Source organism: Polyodon spathula, chromosome 19 (assembly GCF_017654505.1).
Source record: "Polyodon spathula isolate WHYD16114869_AA chromosome 19, ASM1765450v1, whole genome shotgun sequence".
In the NCBI taxonomy this organism is placed as follows: domain Eukaryota; kingdom Metazoa; phylum Chordata; class Actinopteri; order Acipenseriformes; family Polyodontidae; genus Polyodon; species Polyodon spathula.
This window is the reverse complement of record NC_054552.1, coordinates 1826315-1844500: the sequence shown is the minus strand read 5'-3', so window position 1 is coordinate 1844500 and position 18186 is coordinate 1826315. Positions and strand designations below refer to the sequence as shown.

Genomic DNA, 18186 nt, shown 5'->3' with positions numbered 1-18186 from the left:
CACATTTTGTGTAAGCGTGGCTGTCCCTCAGTTAATCACAAAGTGAATCTGTTCTGCAAACACTGGCAACATGCATATCATCTAAAACAGCTGCTAAACAGTTAATCAGTTTAATCAGACAAGACATTAAAAACTTTGACAGAGGGTTGCAATAGGCATCGAAGGCCAAAGTACTAATGCTATGCAAGGCAACAAAAACTACTGTTATGTATTTAATACACTAATGACAGTCTTGCTAATAAAAGTATAATTATATTATCACTACCTTGGTAATTGCAATTTAATTTATGTTAGGCCAACATTAATGCATCCACTCCCAAACCTAAAATTAGTTCACAATAAACACATGTGGATTATCTAATTGTTTAATATCACAATAATTAGTGTGTGTGTGTGTGTGTGTGTGTGTGTGTGTGTGTATATATATATAAACAAACTGAAAACTCACTATTTTAATAGTTACAACATTTTGCTTTCTGCCTTCTTCAGGTAGCATGGTAGAAATAGCTAGGTAGATTGAAGTTGTACTTTCATTTAGAAAGTTGTACAGTGACTATATATATAGTTTTTCCTTGTGTCTGTTTGAGCTGTATAATAAGAGGTGTTTGGAGATCTCTTCTGTGCGCGTGCTGACAGACTGAAGGAGGTCCTGTATCTGCTGCTCTGCACTCTCTCAGAAGGGACTTTACTTTGCCTAGCACTCTGTGCTGCTGACAGGCAGGGGCTGGCTATCAGATCTGTGTCTCAAGCTCACCACAGATAACCAGCACTGACCTCTTTATCAAGCATCGGGGGGTGGGATATGAGTTTCTCCTCCAGGATTGTGCCAGGTCACAGTGAGGTCATGATTAAAACTTCCTACAGAGTGGAATGATCCAGGTCTTTCCACCCAATTACCTATTTTGGAACCATTCATTGTGCTGCTATTTCAGCACTAGTCTGTAAGCTTCACTGGTGCTTGTTTCTAGTTTAGTTCAGTTTGTTTTCCGTTCAAAAGAGGTAACTGCTTTTAGGACGGAAATCTTCATGTCTGTATGGTAATGTTAAGCTGGGAGGAGGGGGTGGGGGTGAAGGCGACTGGTTTTTTTCCATAGTTATTTAAAATGCTATCTTTTGGCAGACAGCACCTCAACACAATTTCCCCATGATAAGATGTAGCTGACCATTAGCCTGGACTGATAAGTGTCACAGACAGAACCCAGCCAGTGCAATAGCTAGAACAAGAAAACCAGACCTCTGCACACAACACCTATTCTGCTACTGCGGCTGACTCTGCCTCAGTGACATGTAAATGTTAAATGACCTATTTCTCACTTTGTCATTCTATGTGTCCCTCATTGACACTTGCCGGGAGTCTGAAAGACTTATCTGAGACTCGCTAATCACAAGAGCTTTATGTTTAGTCTTAGCACTTCCTCTGTGAAATCAACCACACTTCTGATATTGCAGCCATTAACGTTTGCTTTGTGTTTAAATATGACCTCTCTTTGGGTTTCAATAGGGTTAACGTTACATGCTTTTTTTTTAACAATTGCTTTAGATATTATACATTGTAGATGTACAGCAGCTGGTTTTTATTTGCATTCTATTGCTCTTAATTATTCCAGTGGGTGGTGTTTGAACCTGCTTTTATACAGAAAGTACTACAGGTTTCAATTGGTATTTGGAAGGCATTTTAAACAATGGGTTTTAAATCATGGGTTTGAATCCTGTTTGAAAAACGTGCTTCTCACACTTCTCAGAGCAATCTGGTACGGTATTGTACCTAATGTATTCATCTTCTTATAAAGCCAAACATGCCTGCTCACTTACAGCTGCTACACCAGGTTTGTAGCTATTAACCTGTGCCCTGGAAGTGTTCTTCCACTGAGGACGCAAGAAAGTCGCAAGCAGTTAACTCCGATATTCCACACCCACACCAAGCCACTCTCTAATAAAAGGGGTGAACTGGAGTCTGGTGGCAGCACCTTTATTAATTAGGCAGGGCTTCAAGACAGACCCAGCAGCACGTTCTCACAACGTTCTATTACCACTGCTAAATAATCCATTGGCCAATATGCCAGAAAGCTCATTTGTCTAATAATATCCCTCTATCAGATTGAATGATATTTGCTCCATGTTGTAGCTTTACACTATTTTAGAGTCTGACCGAATGCTGGTTTATAATTACAAGCATTATCAGCCAGGCGTGCCTCGCCATAACATTTACTAAACTAACACACCCACTGTGCCTACTTGCTCCCCCTGGTGGATGACTGTATGCACAGCTCAGTCTTTTAGTTCCTGGATCAAAACACAAAACAGTGGGTGTGTTAAGTCAGGGTTTTCCAACCCTGGTCCTGACTGAGCGGCTTGGAGTGAGGTTTTTTCCGCTCACAAAGATCACAGATGGAATCTGCTCTGTAGTGCTCTGAGCTGCTCAGAGGGAGAGGAATGGAGCATGCCATTAAGTGGGTTCTTTCACCGAGTTGCTCTGAGCAGCTCACTTACTTAACGCGCCCTGTACAAGCTTGAACCAGAACACGTGCGACACACAGCCTGCTTAGCGTTCTCTTTAAAAGCACAACATTAACACAAAGCTTTCCGTTCACAAACTCCGGGTTGGACACATGATTTTTTTATTCTCACACTCCCAAAGCTGTACATTTTCTATAAATATTCTTAATACTGAAATATTTACACCAGTCACCCCCATTTTTCTTTTTTCCTTTCTACAGCAGCAAACTCTGGAATGGAAATATTTCAGCTGAAACAGACCACGTCACACATTGAATCAGCATCAATGAAAGCAGTAGATGATGCAAAACCATGCCCCCCCCCCATTCCCTCTGTCTGCCCCAGTGGAACACAGATTTCTTTAATATTATTTACATTGACAACATTTAGAGTCTCTGGGATTCTTTAAAATCGGAAGTAATAACATTGTGCAAGTCTTTAACCTTGAATACGTAGCTCAGAAGTTCATTTCTTTAAAAACCAAAAAAACTAAACAAGGAAAGTACACCCCTATGGCTACATGTATCCACACATAAATACATTTTAGGAACATCATCACAGCACACACACAACGTCCTGACTTGCAGATAGCAGGAAAATCTGTTACACCCTTTAAAAATGGACACTTTACAGCAGGAAACTTGCCAGGTCAGCAGTAGCACAGTTTTATCCAAGTATCAATTTCAGAATTTCTAAAACACAGTTGGTGCTTAATTCTAATTGTTTTTTGTTTATTTTTTTAATAAGATTTTTATTCATGTATGTATTCATTAATGTATAACATTTTCTACAGCAGCTTACTTCAGACAAGTGGAAAACAATGCTACAAATGCCTACATCCACGAAACACTGTATATACATAAAATCTAGCGCAGCGGGGTAGAATTGAACAGGATATCCTTTTTTACAGTGATAATTTGAAGAGATACATGCCCCGATAGCTAGCACAGTGATTCACCATTTGTTGGAAGGACTCTTAAGTGCTATTCTGAAAGCGCTTCTCAGATTTCAAATTTAATGAAACATTTAGAACGGCATGCAAGGGTGTTTGCTGAGAAGGGTAGCAAGCTGGAGGTCATTACAGCAGCTTCCAGCTTATTGGTGGATTGGTGGAGAATAAAGATCCTTTTACACAGAATGTCAATATTGTCCCGTGGGGAACCTGTGACAGGCCGTTAGAACTCTACTCACACTGCCTTCTAGAATACTCAAGCTGCTGCTTGTTCTCTTCCAGAAAAGGACTGGAACAACTTCTCATGCTTTAGAAATATTTCATTAAAACAGTTTATAAGGCAATCGATTCTCATTCTAATGAATGCATTTTGTTGTATGCATTTACTTTTCCTTATAAAGCTACATTTAACATTAACCACAAAGCCAACATATATTCAGGATTAAAACGCTGGTTTCAAAGTGCAACGACGATTACATGATTACAGCAGTTCTGCACAGTCGAGGTTGTCTATTCCCCCTGCTTTGCTGCTCACAGTAAAACGTCACTGTGCTGAACAGTCGTTGTGCCGTGGGTTTTGTAGCCAAGCAAGCTTTACTCTGCCGGCACCTCTAACGTCTCCAGTAGTAAAACGAGAAAGAGTTTGCAAAGCTAAAACCTTAACATGCCTTGAAAAAGAAAAATAAAGCAGAGCAAAGAAGCGCACTTCTAACTGGAAGCTGCGTAGGTATTTTATGCAAAGTGTGCACGGTTTTGAATTGTATTTATTTATTAACCTAAAAATTAACAGCCGCAGCCAGTAAAATACATTCAGAATCCCACATAAAATGGTGCATGGAAATTAAAACAGGAAAACACACAACAAATGACCACAAAGGGACTGGCAGTAGTAAAAAGACATACATAGTTTAACAAGACAACAACGTTCAGAGCACTAAACATGAGACGACACGGACAGGAATGTGAACGAGAGTCTTCTGTGGTGTGCAGCGAGCGAGCGACCCTTCTGCTTGGGGAGGGGAGGGGAGAGAAGGAGGGAAGGGGGAGTCAGGAGCTAGCTGGGGATGAGCCTCGGAGACAGTGCCTTTGTTTTGCCCTCTGCTTCCTTCCCTCTCACTGCAGCCATGTAGGAGAAGAGACACAGCACGGAGTAGCAGATCTGGTGGGCCTGTTGCAAAACAGAAGGGCCAGCATTAAGAATCCAAAATCACAGAGCTTTCTCTCTCGCGCTCTGTGAATAGAAAAAGAAATGCTGACGGGCAAGTTTCATTCAGTTCGGTCAACTGGTTCAAGATAGAGATTTAAATTAGCCAACCAATTGAATTACCCGGAAGCGATTCACATAAGCAGGTATAACATGTCCATACGAAGCTCCACCACAATGGAGTGAGCAATATCAAGAGACAGCTCAGTGTAAGACTTCTAGGATTTATATATTTATTACACGTCTCTCCAGAGTCTTGTTCTCTGACCACTGAGCTGCTGCCTAAAGCAGAGGGAACACAGAGCCACTTTTTCAGGAACAGTGGCTTGAAAGCAGGTTCCAGAGACCAGGACAACAAGGCAACTTTGCTGTATCAAACCCCAAGTCTCCCTGGTGTGACATTCAGTGGTCTGAAACCTAGTCTCCTGCAGTGGATTGTGTTAAGAGAACAGCATGCAAACAACAGCATGAAAGCTTTAGAAACAGAGACATCTTGGTCCACTCACCATCGGAGTCTTGTACTTGTGGATCACCACTTCTTTAGTTTCAGGAACTAAAACCGGACGGGCAAGAGACAAAACAAACAGTTCAACACAGGAGGAAAAGCCAGTGAAAAGCATGTAGTCAGCTGAAGTGATGTGCACATAGCATAGGGAATTCAGATCTCAAGGAACGCACAGGTCTGTCTGGAGCTGCTAGTCTAGCACAAGAGAGCTGAGTTTCAGAATCATGCACACAGCCCATGTTTGAAATGCATCCCACCATGTACTGAAAATTACATTTCGGGTAGAATTTAAACGTAATTTATGCCCATGCAATGTATGAAATATATACAACATTTCACATATCTGTGATATATTTTTGGATTTTTATTTATTTATTTAAATCAAAAGTGGCCTAAAATATATATTGAGATACATTTCAGAAATGTAAGATTACACATGTATGATTGATATATTCATATAGGCAGAGCTAAAAGCTTGTTTTTATTTCCTATGTAAGTCTTGCACTAGTTGTTAGTGGCACAAATAGGCAGGATCGTAAATAGATTCACTATCTGGATTATTGTCAGCAGTCTTAACTTCTCCGACAAGGATTGCGACGTCTCAAAGCAAGAAGTGTATGGAGGCACAAAGTTAGAAGGAATAAATCATTCAGCATGCAGTATTTTAAAAAGGGTGCTCATGCAGAAGAAATAGATTTAATAAGATGATGAACATCCTAATGCAAGACGAATATTATTCCTTATGTACTGTGTGTTGAATCACTGTGGCAAGTGCCTGTGCAAGGGTCTAGACCTGGGGTGTCTGTCAATACATACCTACAGCAATCCATCTGACTCGCATAAATAAGCATTAACCAATCAAAAATAAAAAGGTTTCTCCCTAGATGGACAAAACCTACTACTAAGGAGTCTAAACAGAAACATGCACGTAGGAGAAGTTACATCCATTAGTCACGGCTTATTGCGAGGAAGATAAGGCCAGTCTAGCCTTTCTGGTTCATGATCATCGGACTTTTGTGATCTGAATTCGTAAACCGACTATAGTGCACAGAACCCTCTGCTGAAAGCAACCAGGTGAAATGTTTGCACTTGCAAAAACAAAAACGTGAAAAAGAAGAGTGTTTCGTGAGAAAAGCATATCGGGTCAAAATCCAGTAATAAAAGAAAGGCGACCAATGTGAGAATGAAACACTGTGTGAAAAACTTACAAAACACCAAGGATTGCTGTTGTTTGTTTGTTTTTTGTTTTTATTTTTTTTTAAATGTCCAAATTTTAAAAAGGTTGAAAATCAGGTCCTAGTGCAATATTGCAAGCCAGATCATAATGGTAGCAGACAAACGGTTGCAATGAAGAAATAAAATAAAATAGAAAGCTGTGTCCTGTAAAATAAGCATATCGACTTTTCATTAGTAAGTGTAAAACATTATAAATGATTAAATGCAGACAGCACTCCTTTTACTTACTGGTGATGACAGCATTGTGAAGCCAAGCCCATAACTTGCAGCTTCTCTCTAGATATAAAAATCACCTTCTTTCCAAGAAACCAGAGGCGGACTGCTCCGATATTCATTGGGGAGTAGGTGGCTGCAGCTTGCGGACACATTTTATCATTTAAAAGATCATCTGAAGTTGGCTAACTAGAGTATGGAAAAGGAATGCTGTCCCGCTTGCATGGTTTTGAAATGCTACAGCTAATGAAAATGGATCAATGGTTCCCAACAGAGATCTGATACGTGAAAGAGAGGAAGAGATATGCGACACCACTTTACCTGCAGGAGAATGAAGGTTTTCATAGCAGCGAAGGTGAGGGTACGAATTACAAAAGAAGCACAGAAACACAGCAGTAACTCAAACCAGCACAAGCGGAGCCTGATCGGACTACTGTCATCATCTAGCTGCCTGCAAAAGAGACTCCCATTGCGTAGCAGTGAGAGCCATTCTGGGTTTTATTATGAGCTTAGTTAGCCAGTGTATAGGCAACAGGTAAAACCAACAGTAAATCCTAGAATGACTCAATTCACTAAGCAATAGGAGTTATCTGCGTACATCCCTGTGTAGTCTGACAGATGCACCTGCTTCTCTCACTCCTGTTTGCTAACAGTATAAATCAGATGATGTACACCGTCGGTGGCCTTCACAGTTACATAAACACCAAATATTACATTCAAAATGCATCTGTCTACTTCTTAGTTATTACAGGGTCCTGCTGTAATACTGTCTAGTTTGTATGCAGCTCACAGCTAAGAGAAGATGGAAGCTAGATTCCCGGTTTTATCCCCCAGCAATGCCCACGTATTTTTGCAGGGAAAAGCTACTGGACTGTATTGATGCAGTTTCTTATGCTACAAACGACAGGTCTATCGATAAATACATAATGCATTGCATGTAAAAATGATGGATTTGGAGAATGAACTGTAACCAATGCTCAATTATTTTAGCAGATAGCTACAGCAATGGGCATAATGTTTTTTAAATTGTAGACCTTGTCTCGATGTTACAGAACTATGTTTTTCAGTACTAATGTTTTTCTCTTTACTTAATAGTAACAGACCATCAAGAGTAAATGTCAAGAAACAACTTGGTCTTGTGTGCTACAGAAACAGTTTATTATGAGTGACACCGTTTGCACAAACATCTACCTACAAGACACGATTCACCTGCCTCTCTTTCAAACTCATAACTAAGCCTATCCAATCGGTTTAAGTAGAACAGAATTTCATTTTTACTACACAAACTAAAAAACCTTCAGTCTAGCTATGACATCATTTACCTTCCCCACCACAGCAAGCTCCTGCTAACCGTGACATTGAGACACTGAGCCCTCATGAAAAACGTAAATGGACAGCGATGGTGCTTTGAGGGTTAATTCAAACCACGGCAAAAACGGTGAACACAAGAACAAAACACTAATGAAAAGTGAACCGACCCAACATTTCATTTTTATCCCTGCAAAGGACTTATGGATTTTAAAAATGAATTCTGCTTTGAAAAAGTTTAACATCTTACCCTAATAATATACAGCTGTTGCAAAATGTCTTGCTTCAAGTTCTTGATGTCTTGTTTTTATAAACTGCAAAGGCACTTCTTTAGTAAAACTAGTCTAAGGGTCCGATTGCAATTGGTTCATGTCTAAACTAACCGAACTTGGAAACTAACTCTGGAGAAAAAGGACCTGGGTTCCTTTTGTATTCACATACAGTATGCACTCTGAAAGTTCACACATACTTCCAAAACTAATGGAACCGCGCTCAGTTTGAAACAATCAGCTCAAAGTAACCAATGATAATGCACCCCAATGCATAAAGCAGAAGCTGCTGTACATCCATGCTGTGCAATGTCTGCTCTGAATCTGAGTTACTGCCGTGTAATGTACAAACCTAGTATCAAAATAATGTAATTACCAAATTCCTCCAGGACAAAGATTCCTTTGACAGTATTGCACTTTTTAATGTGCTTCAGCTCTATGAAAACCTAAAACAAAAAGGAAAAAAGAAACATTAGCAAATAATTCCATGATTCATTTATAAAAAAATCAAGCAAAAATAAAAACAGATCATAACAGAACATAAGACTAAAACAGACATCACAACATGCAAACAAACTCTCTAATGCTCTAGCAAAGAATGCTACAAATCAAGGAAGAACAATTCAAAACTATATCTAAAAGAAAAAGGATGCACGCAACAAAAGCAAACTCACAATCCGCCACACAGCCAAAATACAAACAACATTTTAAAAAAGCATGGCTAAGAAGCAAAGATAGCAGAAGATCAGTACCTTCCGTTCCTTGCAGGGGGAGAAAGCATGGAAGAGAAACGGTTTGGATTAATATTGAACACAGACAGCACGTACACCCACCGAAGATAATTAGAAACAGTGTATTCTAGTAGAAGCAGGCTTTTCAGAATGGCATGGATAATTACAAAACAAAAAGTATAAAAAATATAAAATAATAATATTTTTATATATACAAATAAACACACACACACATATATATATATATATATATATATATATATATATATATATATATATATAGACACACACATACATACATACATATATAGAGAGATCTCCAATTTCACACGTCTACCCCTCCCAAAATGAACCACCCACCTCCATGCATCCTCCACCAGCAAGGAGGGCAGGCGATTGGCGCCGCTGTGAGTCTACAGTAACGTCTCCCATGCCAATGCTCCTTCCCTGACTGCCCAGCAGGAGGTGCCCCTGTGGCTTGGTGAATTAGCTAGGGCTGTACTCCTGTGCCGACAGCACGGTGCAGGAAGGCTTAGAAGCATGACTACGTACTGAAGTGCTTATATCCTTTTCCTTTATTGTTTTATGATGTGTTCAGTCACATTGAGTGCGAGTTTCATTGCTCCTTTTAGCTTGTCTGGAGAACCAAATAAGCTGGGACTAAACTGACATCACGTGACAATATGACCGTTCAGCTCTGACAACCCCATCTACTCTCTGTCTATATAGAGTAGGTTGGACTGTCAAAGATCACACTGAGGTAGGCTGTTCAGTCCCGGCTCTTCGGATTCAGATTTAGAGAAAAAATTATAATAACATTGGAGCACGCACAAAGAATGGCTGCAAAGCCCAAATTTTAAAGGAAATGGGAAGCAAAATGACATATGCTAAGGCTTGACCAAGTCACTGTAAATTATAACGAGATGCTGTCTCTCTGCTGGGGCGAGGGAGCAGACAACACTGCCCAGAACCAGACTGCCAGTAGGTGGCAGTGTGGCTTCCAGCCTGGGTGTGATACACATTTCTACTAGCTTTTTAAATCATGCACATTCACTTCCACTTCAAAAGGGTGCAACGAATGTTCAATGGACCATTTTCTGTTCTGCATCTTTCTGTTCTATGAGGCTTTTAATTTGATTGTGTCTGAAAGTTCCAGTAGCTGACATGCTGTATTGCAAGACACAGTACAATCCCAAGCCTTAAGATTCACACCAGATCGACCCTTTACTTCAAATCCCCAAGTCATTCTTCTATTATTAACTGGAAAGCTCTTGAAACACTCTCTCAAGGGATATGTTATTTGCCAGGTCCACATAGAGAGATATTAGAGTGGTTCCACAGCTCTTCTATTGCACGCACAACAGCTACCCTGGAACCTGTTTCTCAGTCACACGTGGTTCATGTCTCATCAGCCACAAATGGTGGGAACACCTCCCTAGAATCTGGTTTGTTTAGCTGGAATGACACAAAATGAGTTCCTGTTTTTAACTACTGAATGAGTAAGGTACACAACACCAAATACATGTGTAAAAAAAAAGAAGTGTTTCCAATACAGTACAGTGCACTTGAACATCACACAACTTCCTGTTCTTGAGCACTGCACACAATTATTCGGAAAGCGGGTTAGGCCATGAACTGCATAATACTTTACCAAAGTTCCCTACTTTTTGCAACAGGTTTAGTTGTGTCTAATATACAACAAGATCAGGATTGAAACAAAAAAAACAACAACAGCTGTTTACTAACTTTCAACATCGTTAACTATTAAATCATGTACTACATGCATTCTAAATTTCACTAATAAAATTAATACAAATAGCCAGTTTTACCCCCTTCCAGCCCTCATTTCACTACAGTACTAGTTACACCAATGGAGTATAGTGACCCCTTCTGGTAAACACTAGTCTAGAGGGGTTATGATGAATGGTTTGTGGACTGTTTCGCCCATGGTTTACATGTTCATATTTTCATGTTTTAAAATGATGGAACTTTAGAATACCAAGTAATTAGAACATAATGTAAAGCAAGCAGCTCTTTGCTGGTGGGAAGTGAAGTATTATTGAAATGAGCTCTATCCTCGCACCCACCTACAAGCAACACATTGCACACCAACAGCCAGACTGCTCAAAATCATCTGTCAGGTTTGTGAACAGTCTCATTAACCCTTCTGTTCTGGATCCCTCTCACAAAAACTAATATTGAACTGTTCAAAACCACCAAGGATGAGCTGAGAGATTTCAGAATGGCAGGAAAATGTACAAACACCTTAGAAGTGGCTTTTATAGACTGTGACTGAAACCCTTAATTGGGGGGGGGGGGGGGGGGGGTCAAAGCACACAAGCATTTGAGTGTTTGAGTGCTCTGAGCCCCTGGGAAAGACAAACACGCACAAGTTATTAATGAAAAGTCTTTGTTCTAAACAGGATCACTTCTCAGGACTTCCCTTAAACCAGAATAGTGCACACGAGCAGAGTCACAAGACAAATGAATAAATCACTTACGAAAAAAAGAACATCTACACTTACTGTTATAACGAGGCACAACAGCAAATATATATTACACAGAAACACGTGGTTACTTTGTAAATCGATTCAGCAAAAAAAAAAAAAAAAAAAAAAGGAGAACACCTAGCAAATGAAACAGTTAAATCACAACACTGAAGTTTCCTCTAAGGCACCGTTTAACTCCTGCCTTCAGCAAAGCTACACATTATTTTGGTAGCAAGGCTTTTAAGTCACTGAATGTTGCGATTCTCATTGTATTAACCCTAGCAGGTGCCCAAAATAGTTGTTCCAGGTTCCCTAAATGAAATCAGGGACAGTACACAGACTGAGTTCAATCTTTACGTACTGAATAAAATTCTCAAGTAAGAAGGCTACACTGTTTGGGGGAAACAAAACTGAAACCTGTGTGATAGTGAACAAACACTGCAGCATTCATTCCTACAGATGTATTGATTCAATTACTGTGCAGTACTTGCAATATGCTTTGATATCGTGTGTATGGAAGGAACTAATAAGTATGTAGCTGCGTGTGTGGCTAACCTACTTTGACTACAGTACATTTATCTGCGACAGTTATTGAGAGACCATTTGGTTGGAGTTGGAAGGTCAGGGGAGTACTGTACCAGCGAATCAGGAGTGTATGTTGGTTGTTAAGGGGCGGGACAATGCTGGTGTGGCAGTTAAATCCAAGAGTGTGACGTGGATGTTTTTCTGCACCACACGACCTCAGAATATCAGCTCGATTTCTGTAAAAACCACAATATATCTTACTCGTTTTTTTTTTTTGTCACTGTAACTTGTTTGTTTGTAATTTATCTTCAAGAGAAACCGAAACTAAATCTTCTCATAGACAGTAAGCACATTGTTTTTATTTGTACAGGAATTACAAATGAACTAAAAACAAAACAACAAAACCACCTATAAGAACTTCAGAAGGACTGCTGTTCTGTACGTAGTTTATCTTGCATTTTCTTTCAGAACTGTACTATTAATACATAATATGTGTTTATGTGTGTGTGCATTAGTTTGTAATTCACATGCTAGATTGAGGCTCACGTCTCTTCGGGTGCGTTACATGTACAGTGTCAGTGCTGCGAGTTTATTTGTTCACTGTATGTGTGTTTTGTTTTTTTTTAGTAGGGGGAGAAAAAAATACCTCAATGTTTCTTTATTGACAGCAGCGTTTATTCGAGGGCAGCCTCTATTATAAAGCTGATATATGACTGTGGTGTCTGTACGAGGGCGTCTTTAATATGAGGGCGGCGCCACATTGAAGAATTACAGTATATGTATGTATGTATGTATGTGTATATATATATATATATATATATATATTATATATATATATATATATATATATATATATATATATATATATACACACACACATACACATACACACACATACACACACACTAGCTCTAAATAACAATATACTTGCATATCTAACCATATGCCTACTGATGTAGGGATCTTCTGCCAGGAGCCCCTTGTAAAACGAGAATCATATCTCAAGGGTTCTATCCTGGTTAAATAACTCCATTTTGAATATGAACCTTATCACGGATTCTGACATTGCCGTGATCCGAAACTGAAACCACAAACCACTTCAAATTGAGCTACTGTAGAGTTTGCAGGGTTGTGAGAAGAAACACTTCAATCTGAAGCATTGGAAAGACACTGCCAGGGTTAGCATGTGTTTGTAATACTGCACGGTATCGTTCTAATATGCATTTATTTGTAGCCACCACTCAGAGGAGTCGTGCCGTGTAACACAGAAGCATGCTCATGCAACACAGCAAGGCAGATCGGCCCTCCTACCTGACTGTGCATAAACTTGAGGTTGATGCCCTCCAGGGTGACCTGTAGCAACCCCCCCTCTCCCGTCTTCATGTCCTGCACAGGGAACTCTCCGCCCAGCTCCGGCCCTGAAAGACAAGGGAGCAAGAGAGTGGATATCCCCTTCACTCACCGCGTGTAGAATTAGACTATGCGATACATACGTTCTTCATCTATGCATCTATTTTATAATGCATTTGTAAGGATTATTTTCAGTTTTTTGTAAGTTTTGGCAGGGCAACTCAAATCCTTTAACAGTATAGTCAAAGACATTCATTTCATGCATTTCTAAGCTGCTGTTATAAAGAATGCTGAAGACCTTGTGGAAAGTGCACTGTTCTATACTAATATTTACCAAGGAGGTTCCTAAATACAGAATACTCTGAAACCACCGTGGGCACTACACAGTGGGACGGTGGAGAGTAATGCATGCACACTGTTCTCTTGTAGAGCTCTTACCTGATTTAATGCTCTGCTGCCTTGCAGCTGCACGCTCCATGCTGTCCTTCACACAGTAATACAGCTCCCGACACTGACAAAGAGAACAGCGACAGCTTTAATACAGCAACTCCAGTGGTTATTAATACTGGCAGATGTAGCCCTTAGGAGTCGTTGGATAACCAATGTACATTACACCAGCCTAGCACTGAACAGCGCTAACACTTTGGTCTCTACATTACATGCCTCCTATGGTGTTGTCCCACAGTCCCCTCCCCTCTGTATTCTGGGTTATTTTTGCCGTCAGGACCCACCTTCTTTGTATAGAACTTGTTGAGCTGCGTCTCCTGCCCATTCCTCCTCCACAGACACAGCACTTTGGTTTTGGGACAGTAAGTCATGTTGATGAGCTTCTCGTACCACCAGCGCTCGTAGACTGTGCCGATGTTGCTCCTCAGCACGATGCAGTCATCGCAAACCTGCAGGGAGACGAGGTGAGACTGTAAGAACATGCAGACCCCCAGCACAGGGAAGAGGCTCATATAGAGCAGCACTGGCTGATCTGGACTGACGAGGGCACCAGTGAGAGTGTAAAGGCTCAGATCCACAAGGCTGAGTTTATATTTAACAATCCTAAATGATATTTAAGAACCTCTTCTAAACTCATGTTGGTCTTTACAACACTACTTAGACTGCAATCGTCGCTATTCCTGGCCTATCTAATGTTAACCGTTGACAAGATAGTTTAAGATTTGTGGTCATCAGGGTGTGTGGGAAATCAGTCACAGTTTTAAAAGCTGACTACGCTACATGCTATTTACAAAACTGTCAAAATACTGTAGGTCTATTATTTTACATTTTAAGGACAGTTTGTCTAGTTTCAAGAAAGACAATGCAGTCTGTACCTCCATAAAGAATATGTCTCCTGTGGTATCCGTCCCAGCATGCACCACAAAGGTTTGCTTCTTAATGTGCCGGCTGCCGCTTGGTCTGATTAGGAGCTCCCGACCGTTCTGAACACAACACATTTATTAACATGATCGCACCCTCCACAGTCAAGCCGTCTCACTCAATACACAAATAAATAATTTAGGACTGTATCACTGAGGAGAAAAAGCACTGATGCAGCAATTTCAGCCATTTACTTCCGAGAAGGACTACAAAAATTTGCTGTCTGTGTTTATTACACTGACAAAGGCATTAGCTAAAATATTTACTATTTGACTGGGCTTTTTTTTTTTTTCTTATATTTAAATGAAGTTTTAGTGTTTAACACTTTGAGTAAGTCATAGCTACAGTTATAGATTATAACACTAAAAATACGCACGCACGCACGCACTGTTAAAACATTCTAGAAGTTAACGTGCTCACCAGCTCTGCCAAGCGATCCAGGGCTTCGTTGACCTCCTGACTGTAAGCAAGGCCAATATGGGATTTTCCCATCAGCCGTCGGACCTTCTTTCTGATGTCACTCTTATTTACCTGGGAACGAGTGTCTGGGTTTAGGGGTTGTGTCCTGACTTAAGTACCACCACGAGAATCATAGTCACTGTCCCTCGCTGTACATGATGCTACGAGAAGTATTGTAAACTGCATAGAGGACGTAACCATACAATAAACAGAGCCAACAAATACAATAAAATCAGGGGCTTTGTTCCAACCCTGTCCTAAATTGTTTAACTGAACCAATTATACCTCCATCCAGATCCTGAAGTAGTTAATTAACCTGTTAAACCTGCAGTGGAATGGCCTGCCATGACCGGGATAGGACCCTCCTGCATTAAATTTCTTCTTCGTAACTTCCAACATGTAACATTTTCTCTTAAAACCTCATTGCTTAGCTGCAACCCCTCCTCTGTAAATAATCTCATTCCCACACTTTGGGTAAACAAAACACTATTCTTCATGCTAGCTGTCTACCTTTCAACTAAGAGCCCTAGGTGTAGCCCAGAACAATAGCAGGGACGCCAACCTTCATCATAAGCATGTAGGCAATCATGTTGTGCAAGAGGGTCGCTAACAATTTGTCTTCGTCATCCTCCAAACGTTTACGATCGTGGTCTCCCAACGACAGATACCTGTGCAAAATAAGGACAACACGACACTACATCAGCATAAGTTTGTAAAATAACCCTATAGTGTATAATGAACCAGATCCCTATCCAAGTTGTCTTCTTTCAGCAAAATGCTGCTAATGAGTAAAAAACTGGATATTTTCCCCCTTTGAAAAAGGAAACCGATATGGTCGTAACATTATTTAAACTAATGTTTTGAATACTTTACGCATGATAAATAAAAGGAAAACTACAGAAATATTGCCTTTTAAAAATAACTTGTACATTTCTGAAGGAAAAACAAGGCCATGCAGCTCCTGCAATGTAGTTCTGCTGACCTGTAAAACCTTGCAGCAATGTGACCAATCTTCCTACCAGTTATGAACACAAGATGTTCACTAAACGTTTGCAGCCCAATGCAAACAGACCTGCCTCACCTTCCAGTCTGTTAATTTTTCTCTATAGCTGTGTACGGACAGCAGACGAATGCCATTGCAATGCACTTCTCTACTTGTGTTAGGAAAGCCTACAAGCATGCATTCAGTAGAAATGTTTTTGGAAGACAATACCTGTCAATCATTTCCTGAGGTCCCTGGTCCATGCCCATCCCCTCCCTCTCCAGCATCACCGCATCCAAGTAAGCATCTTCCCAGAACTGCATCTGATCCCACAGCGTGGAGCGCTCCTTACCTGCAGCGAATCACCAGACACGGCTCAGACAGGCAGGTCTCACCACAGCCTCCCTTACACAGTCTGATGTTCCATGCAAACAAATGAGGGAATACAGTGGAAGTGCTGGGCAATTTACCCCCGGAAACATTAAAAAGAGTCAACTCTATTCAATGTAGTTAACTCTGCATGCAGAGTTGCTCCCTATATTTTCCAAATTGTACTAATCTAAAAGTTGCTGTTCCATCAATTTAAACAGATTCAAATTCAATTCCACAGCAGAAGTTGAGGAGCAGTATGGATCCATCTATTTTATATTACAGTTTTAAGACAATGTGTATTGTAGAATTAGGATTTCTTTTCTTCTTGTACTTCCCACTGGTGATAGGGTGAAATCCCAAAAGAAAGACATGTTTGGAAGATTCAGAGCAAATGTCTTGCACATGAAACATACCTGAGCACAAACATTTCTTCATGATAGCAGACAGTTAAATAATTATAATGCAAGCTTTTAAACGACCCTGTACAAAAACACCAATCGTAAATTAAAACCAAGTGTACTACTGTACCCAAGTAAATACACAAAGTATATAATAGGGTTAGAATCCCAAACTTGATCATTCTCATAAGCTGCCTTTGACAGGGCATGCTCTGTCGCTGGTTCCTCTGTGTATGCGTGCCGCTGTGCAAGCAAAGCAACCAATTTAGCAAGGAGGACCCTGAAGAGCAGCCAACTATTCATAAGAGGAGGCTACGCTACAGAGGGGAATGCGTGCTTTTGCATGCTGCGAGTCGGGTCAGTGGAGGCATTGCCCAGCCTGAACCGTCAGAAAAGCAACCTGCTGGCAGGCAACCCTTTGCGTACAGGAGAGCAAAACTACAAGCCAGGAAGTGTTTGTGAACCCTGACAATCTGTGCAAGAAAACAGGTCGCTGTGTGAGTAACCAGGACTAGCTATTGTTTGAGATGAAGGTGAGTTTAGGGGATTTTAGGAATCCCTCTAAAGCACACCGAGGGTGTAGCGCATGGACTCTGTAGTGGGACCCTCCTTGTAGTGGAGGTAGCGCTAGCCGCACTGACTGCACCTTTTACTTATTAGCTGTGTTTTCATTGTGTTCGTTTTGAATGCTTTTGTACCTGCTTCACACTCTAGGTTACCATTGTTGGTACCCTAGTGGCAGCACCATGCAACTGCAATCACTAATTCATGAACTGCAATTGCGTTTGAATAAAACCTTCGCGTCTGGGAGGTCGTGTCAAACGCAATGTTCTGAGTCCTTACTTTTAATCCAGTGATCACCAACACATTTAACACCTGTTGCACTACTCTGAAAAATCATTCAAAGACAGAGAACTAGCCCACTTAAAAGCACTCAATTTCTCTCTAAATAAACTGGAATGAAACTGAAATGATGTTAAATGATGAGTTTCCTATCAAAATAAAAAAATATTGGTAACGGTACTACATTGTACTGAAACCATGTCAAATTTTTACAATTTTAAAACAAAAACAAAACAGCTGAACTATTAAAAAAAACACACACACACATAAAAACACACACAATTAAAAGTGAAGCTAAACCCCAGGTTTAAAAGCAATAAAAAAAGTACAAAAAGGTGCATGCAACCACACGACACTTTACACAAACAAGAGCGAAAAACCAGAGGCACCCAGAGGGTAAAGGGTGAAAGGTCATCATTACTCAGAGAGAACGTTTCCATTGCAGCATCCTCCAGCTGATCCCAGACTGAGCTCTTGTCCCTCCCT

The 18186-nt window shown here is 40.4% G+C and overlaps 1 protein-coding gene across 48 annotated transcripts in view; it reads right to left on the bottom strand.

The window, feature by feature from the left end:
- Positions 1-2601: 2601 nt before the first annotated feature.
- Positions 2602-18186, bottom strand: part of LOC121295100 (MAP kinase-activating death domain protein-like) — a 54116-nt gene continuing 38531 nt past the window's right edge. For 15 of the 48 annotated variants that reach the window (XM_041219441.1, XM_041219443.1, XM_041219438.1 and 12 more), the window contains 12 exons: positions 18122-18184; positions 16319-16439; positions 15668-15773; positions 15067-15177; positions 14601-14708; positions 14010-14174; positions 13717-13789; positions 13240-13346; positions 8936-8944; positions 8560-8629; positions 5159-5205; positions 2602-4616 (listed from right to left, as the gene is read on the bottom strand). In XM_041219441.1, the coding sequence (XP_041075375.1) occupies positions 4503-4616; positions 5159-5205; positions 8560-8629; positions 8936-8944; positions 13240-13346; positions 13717-13789; positions 14010-14174; positions 14601-14708; positions 15067-15177; positions 15668-15773; positions 16319-16439; positions 18122-18184 (1094 nt within the window). In that variant the 3' untranslated portion in view covers positions 2602-4502. The remainder of the gene's footprint in view (positions 4617-5158; positions 5206-8559; positions 8630-8935; positions 8945-13239; positions 13347-13716; positions 13790-14009; positions 14175-14600; positions 14709-15066; positions 15178-15667; positions 15774-16318; positions 16440-18121; positions 18185-18186) is intronic. The other 33 variants (XM_041219465.1, XM_041219471.1, XM_041219469.1 and 30 more) reach the window with 5 other exon arrangements.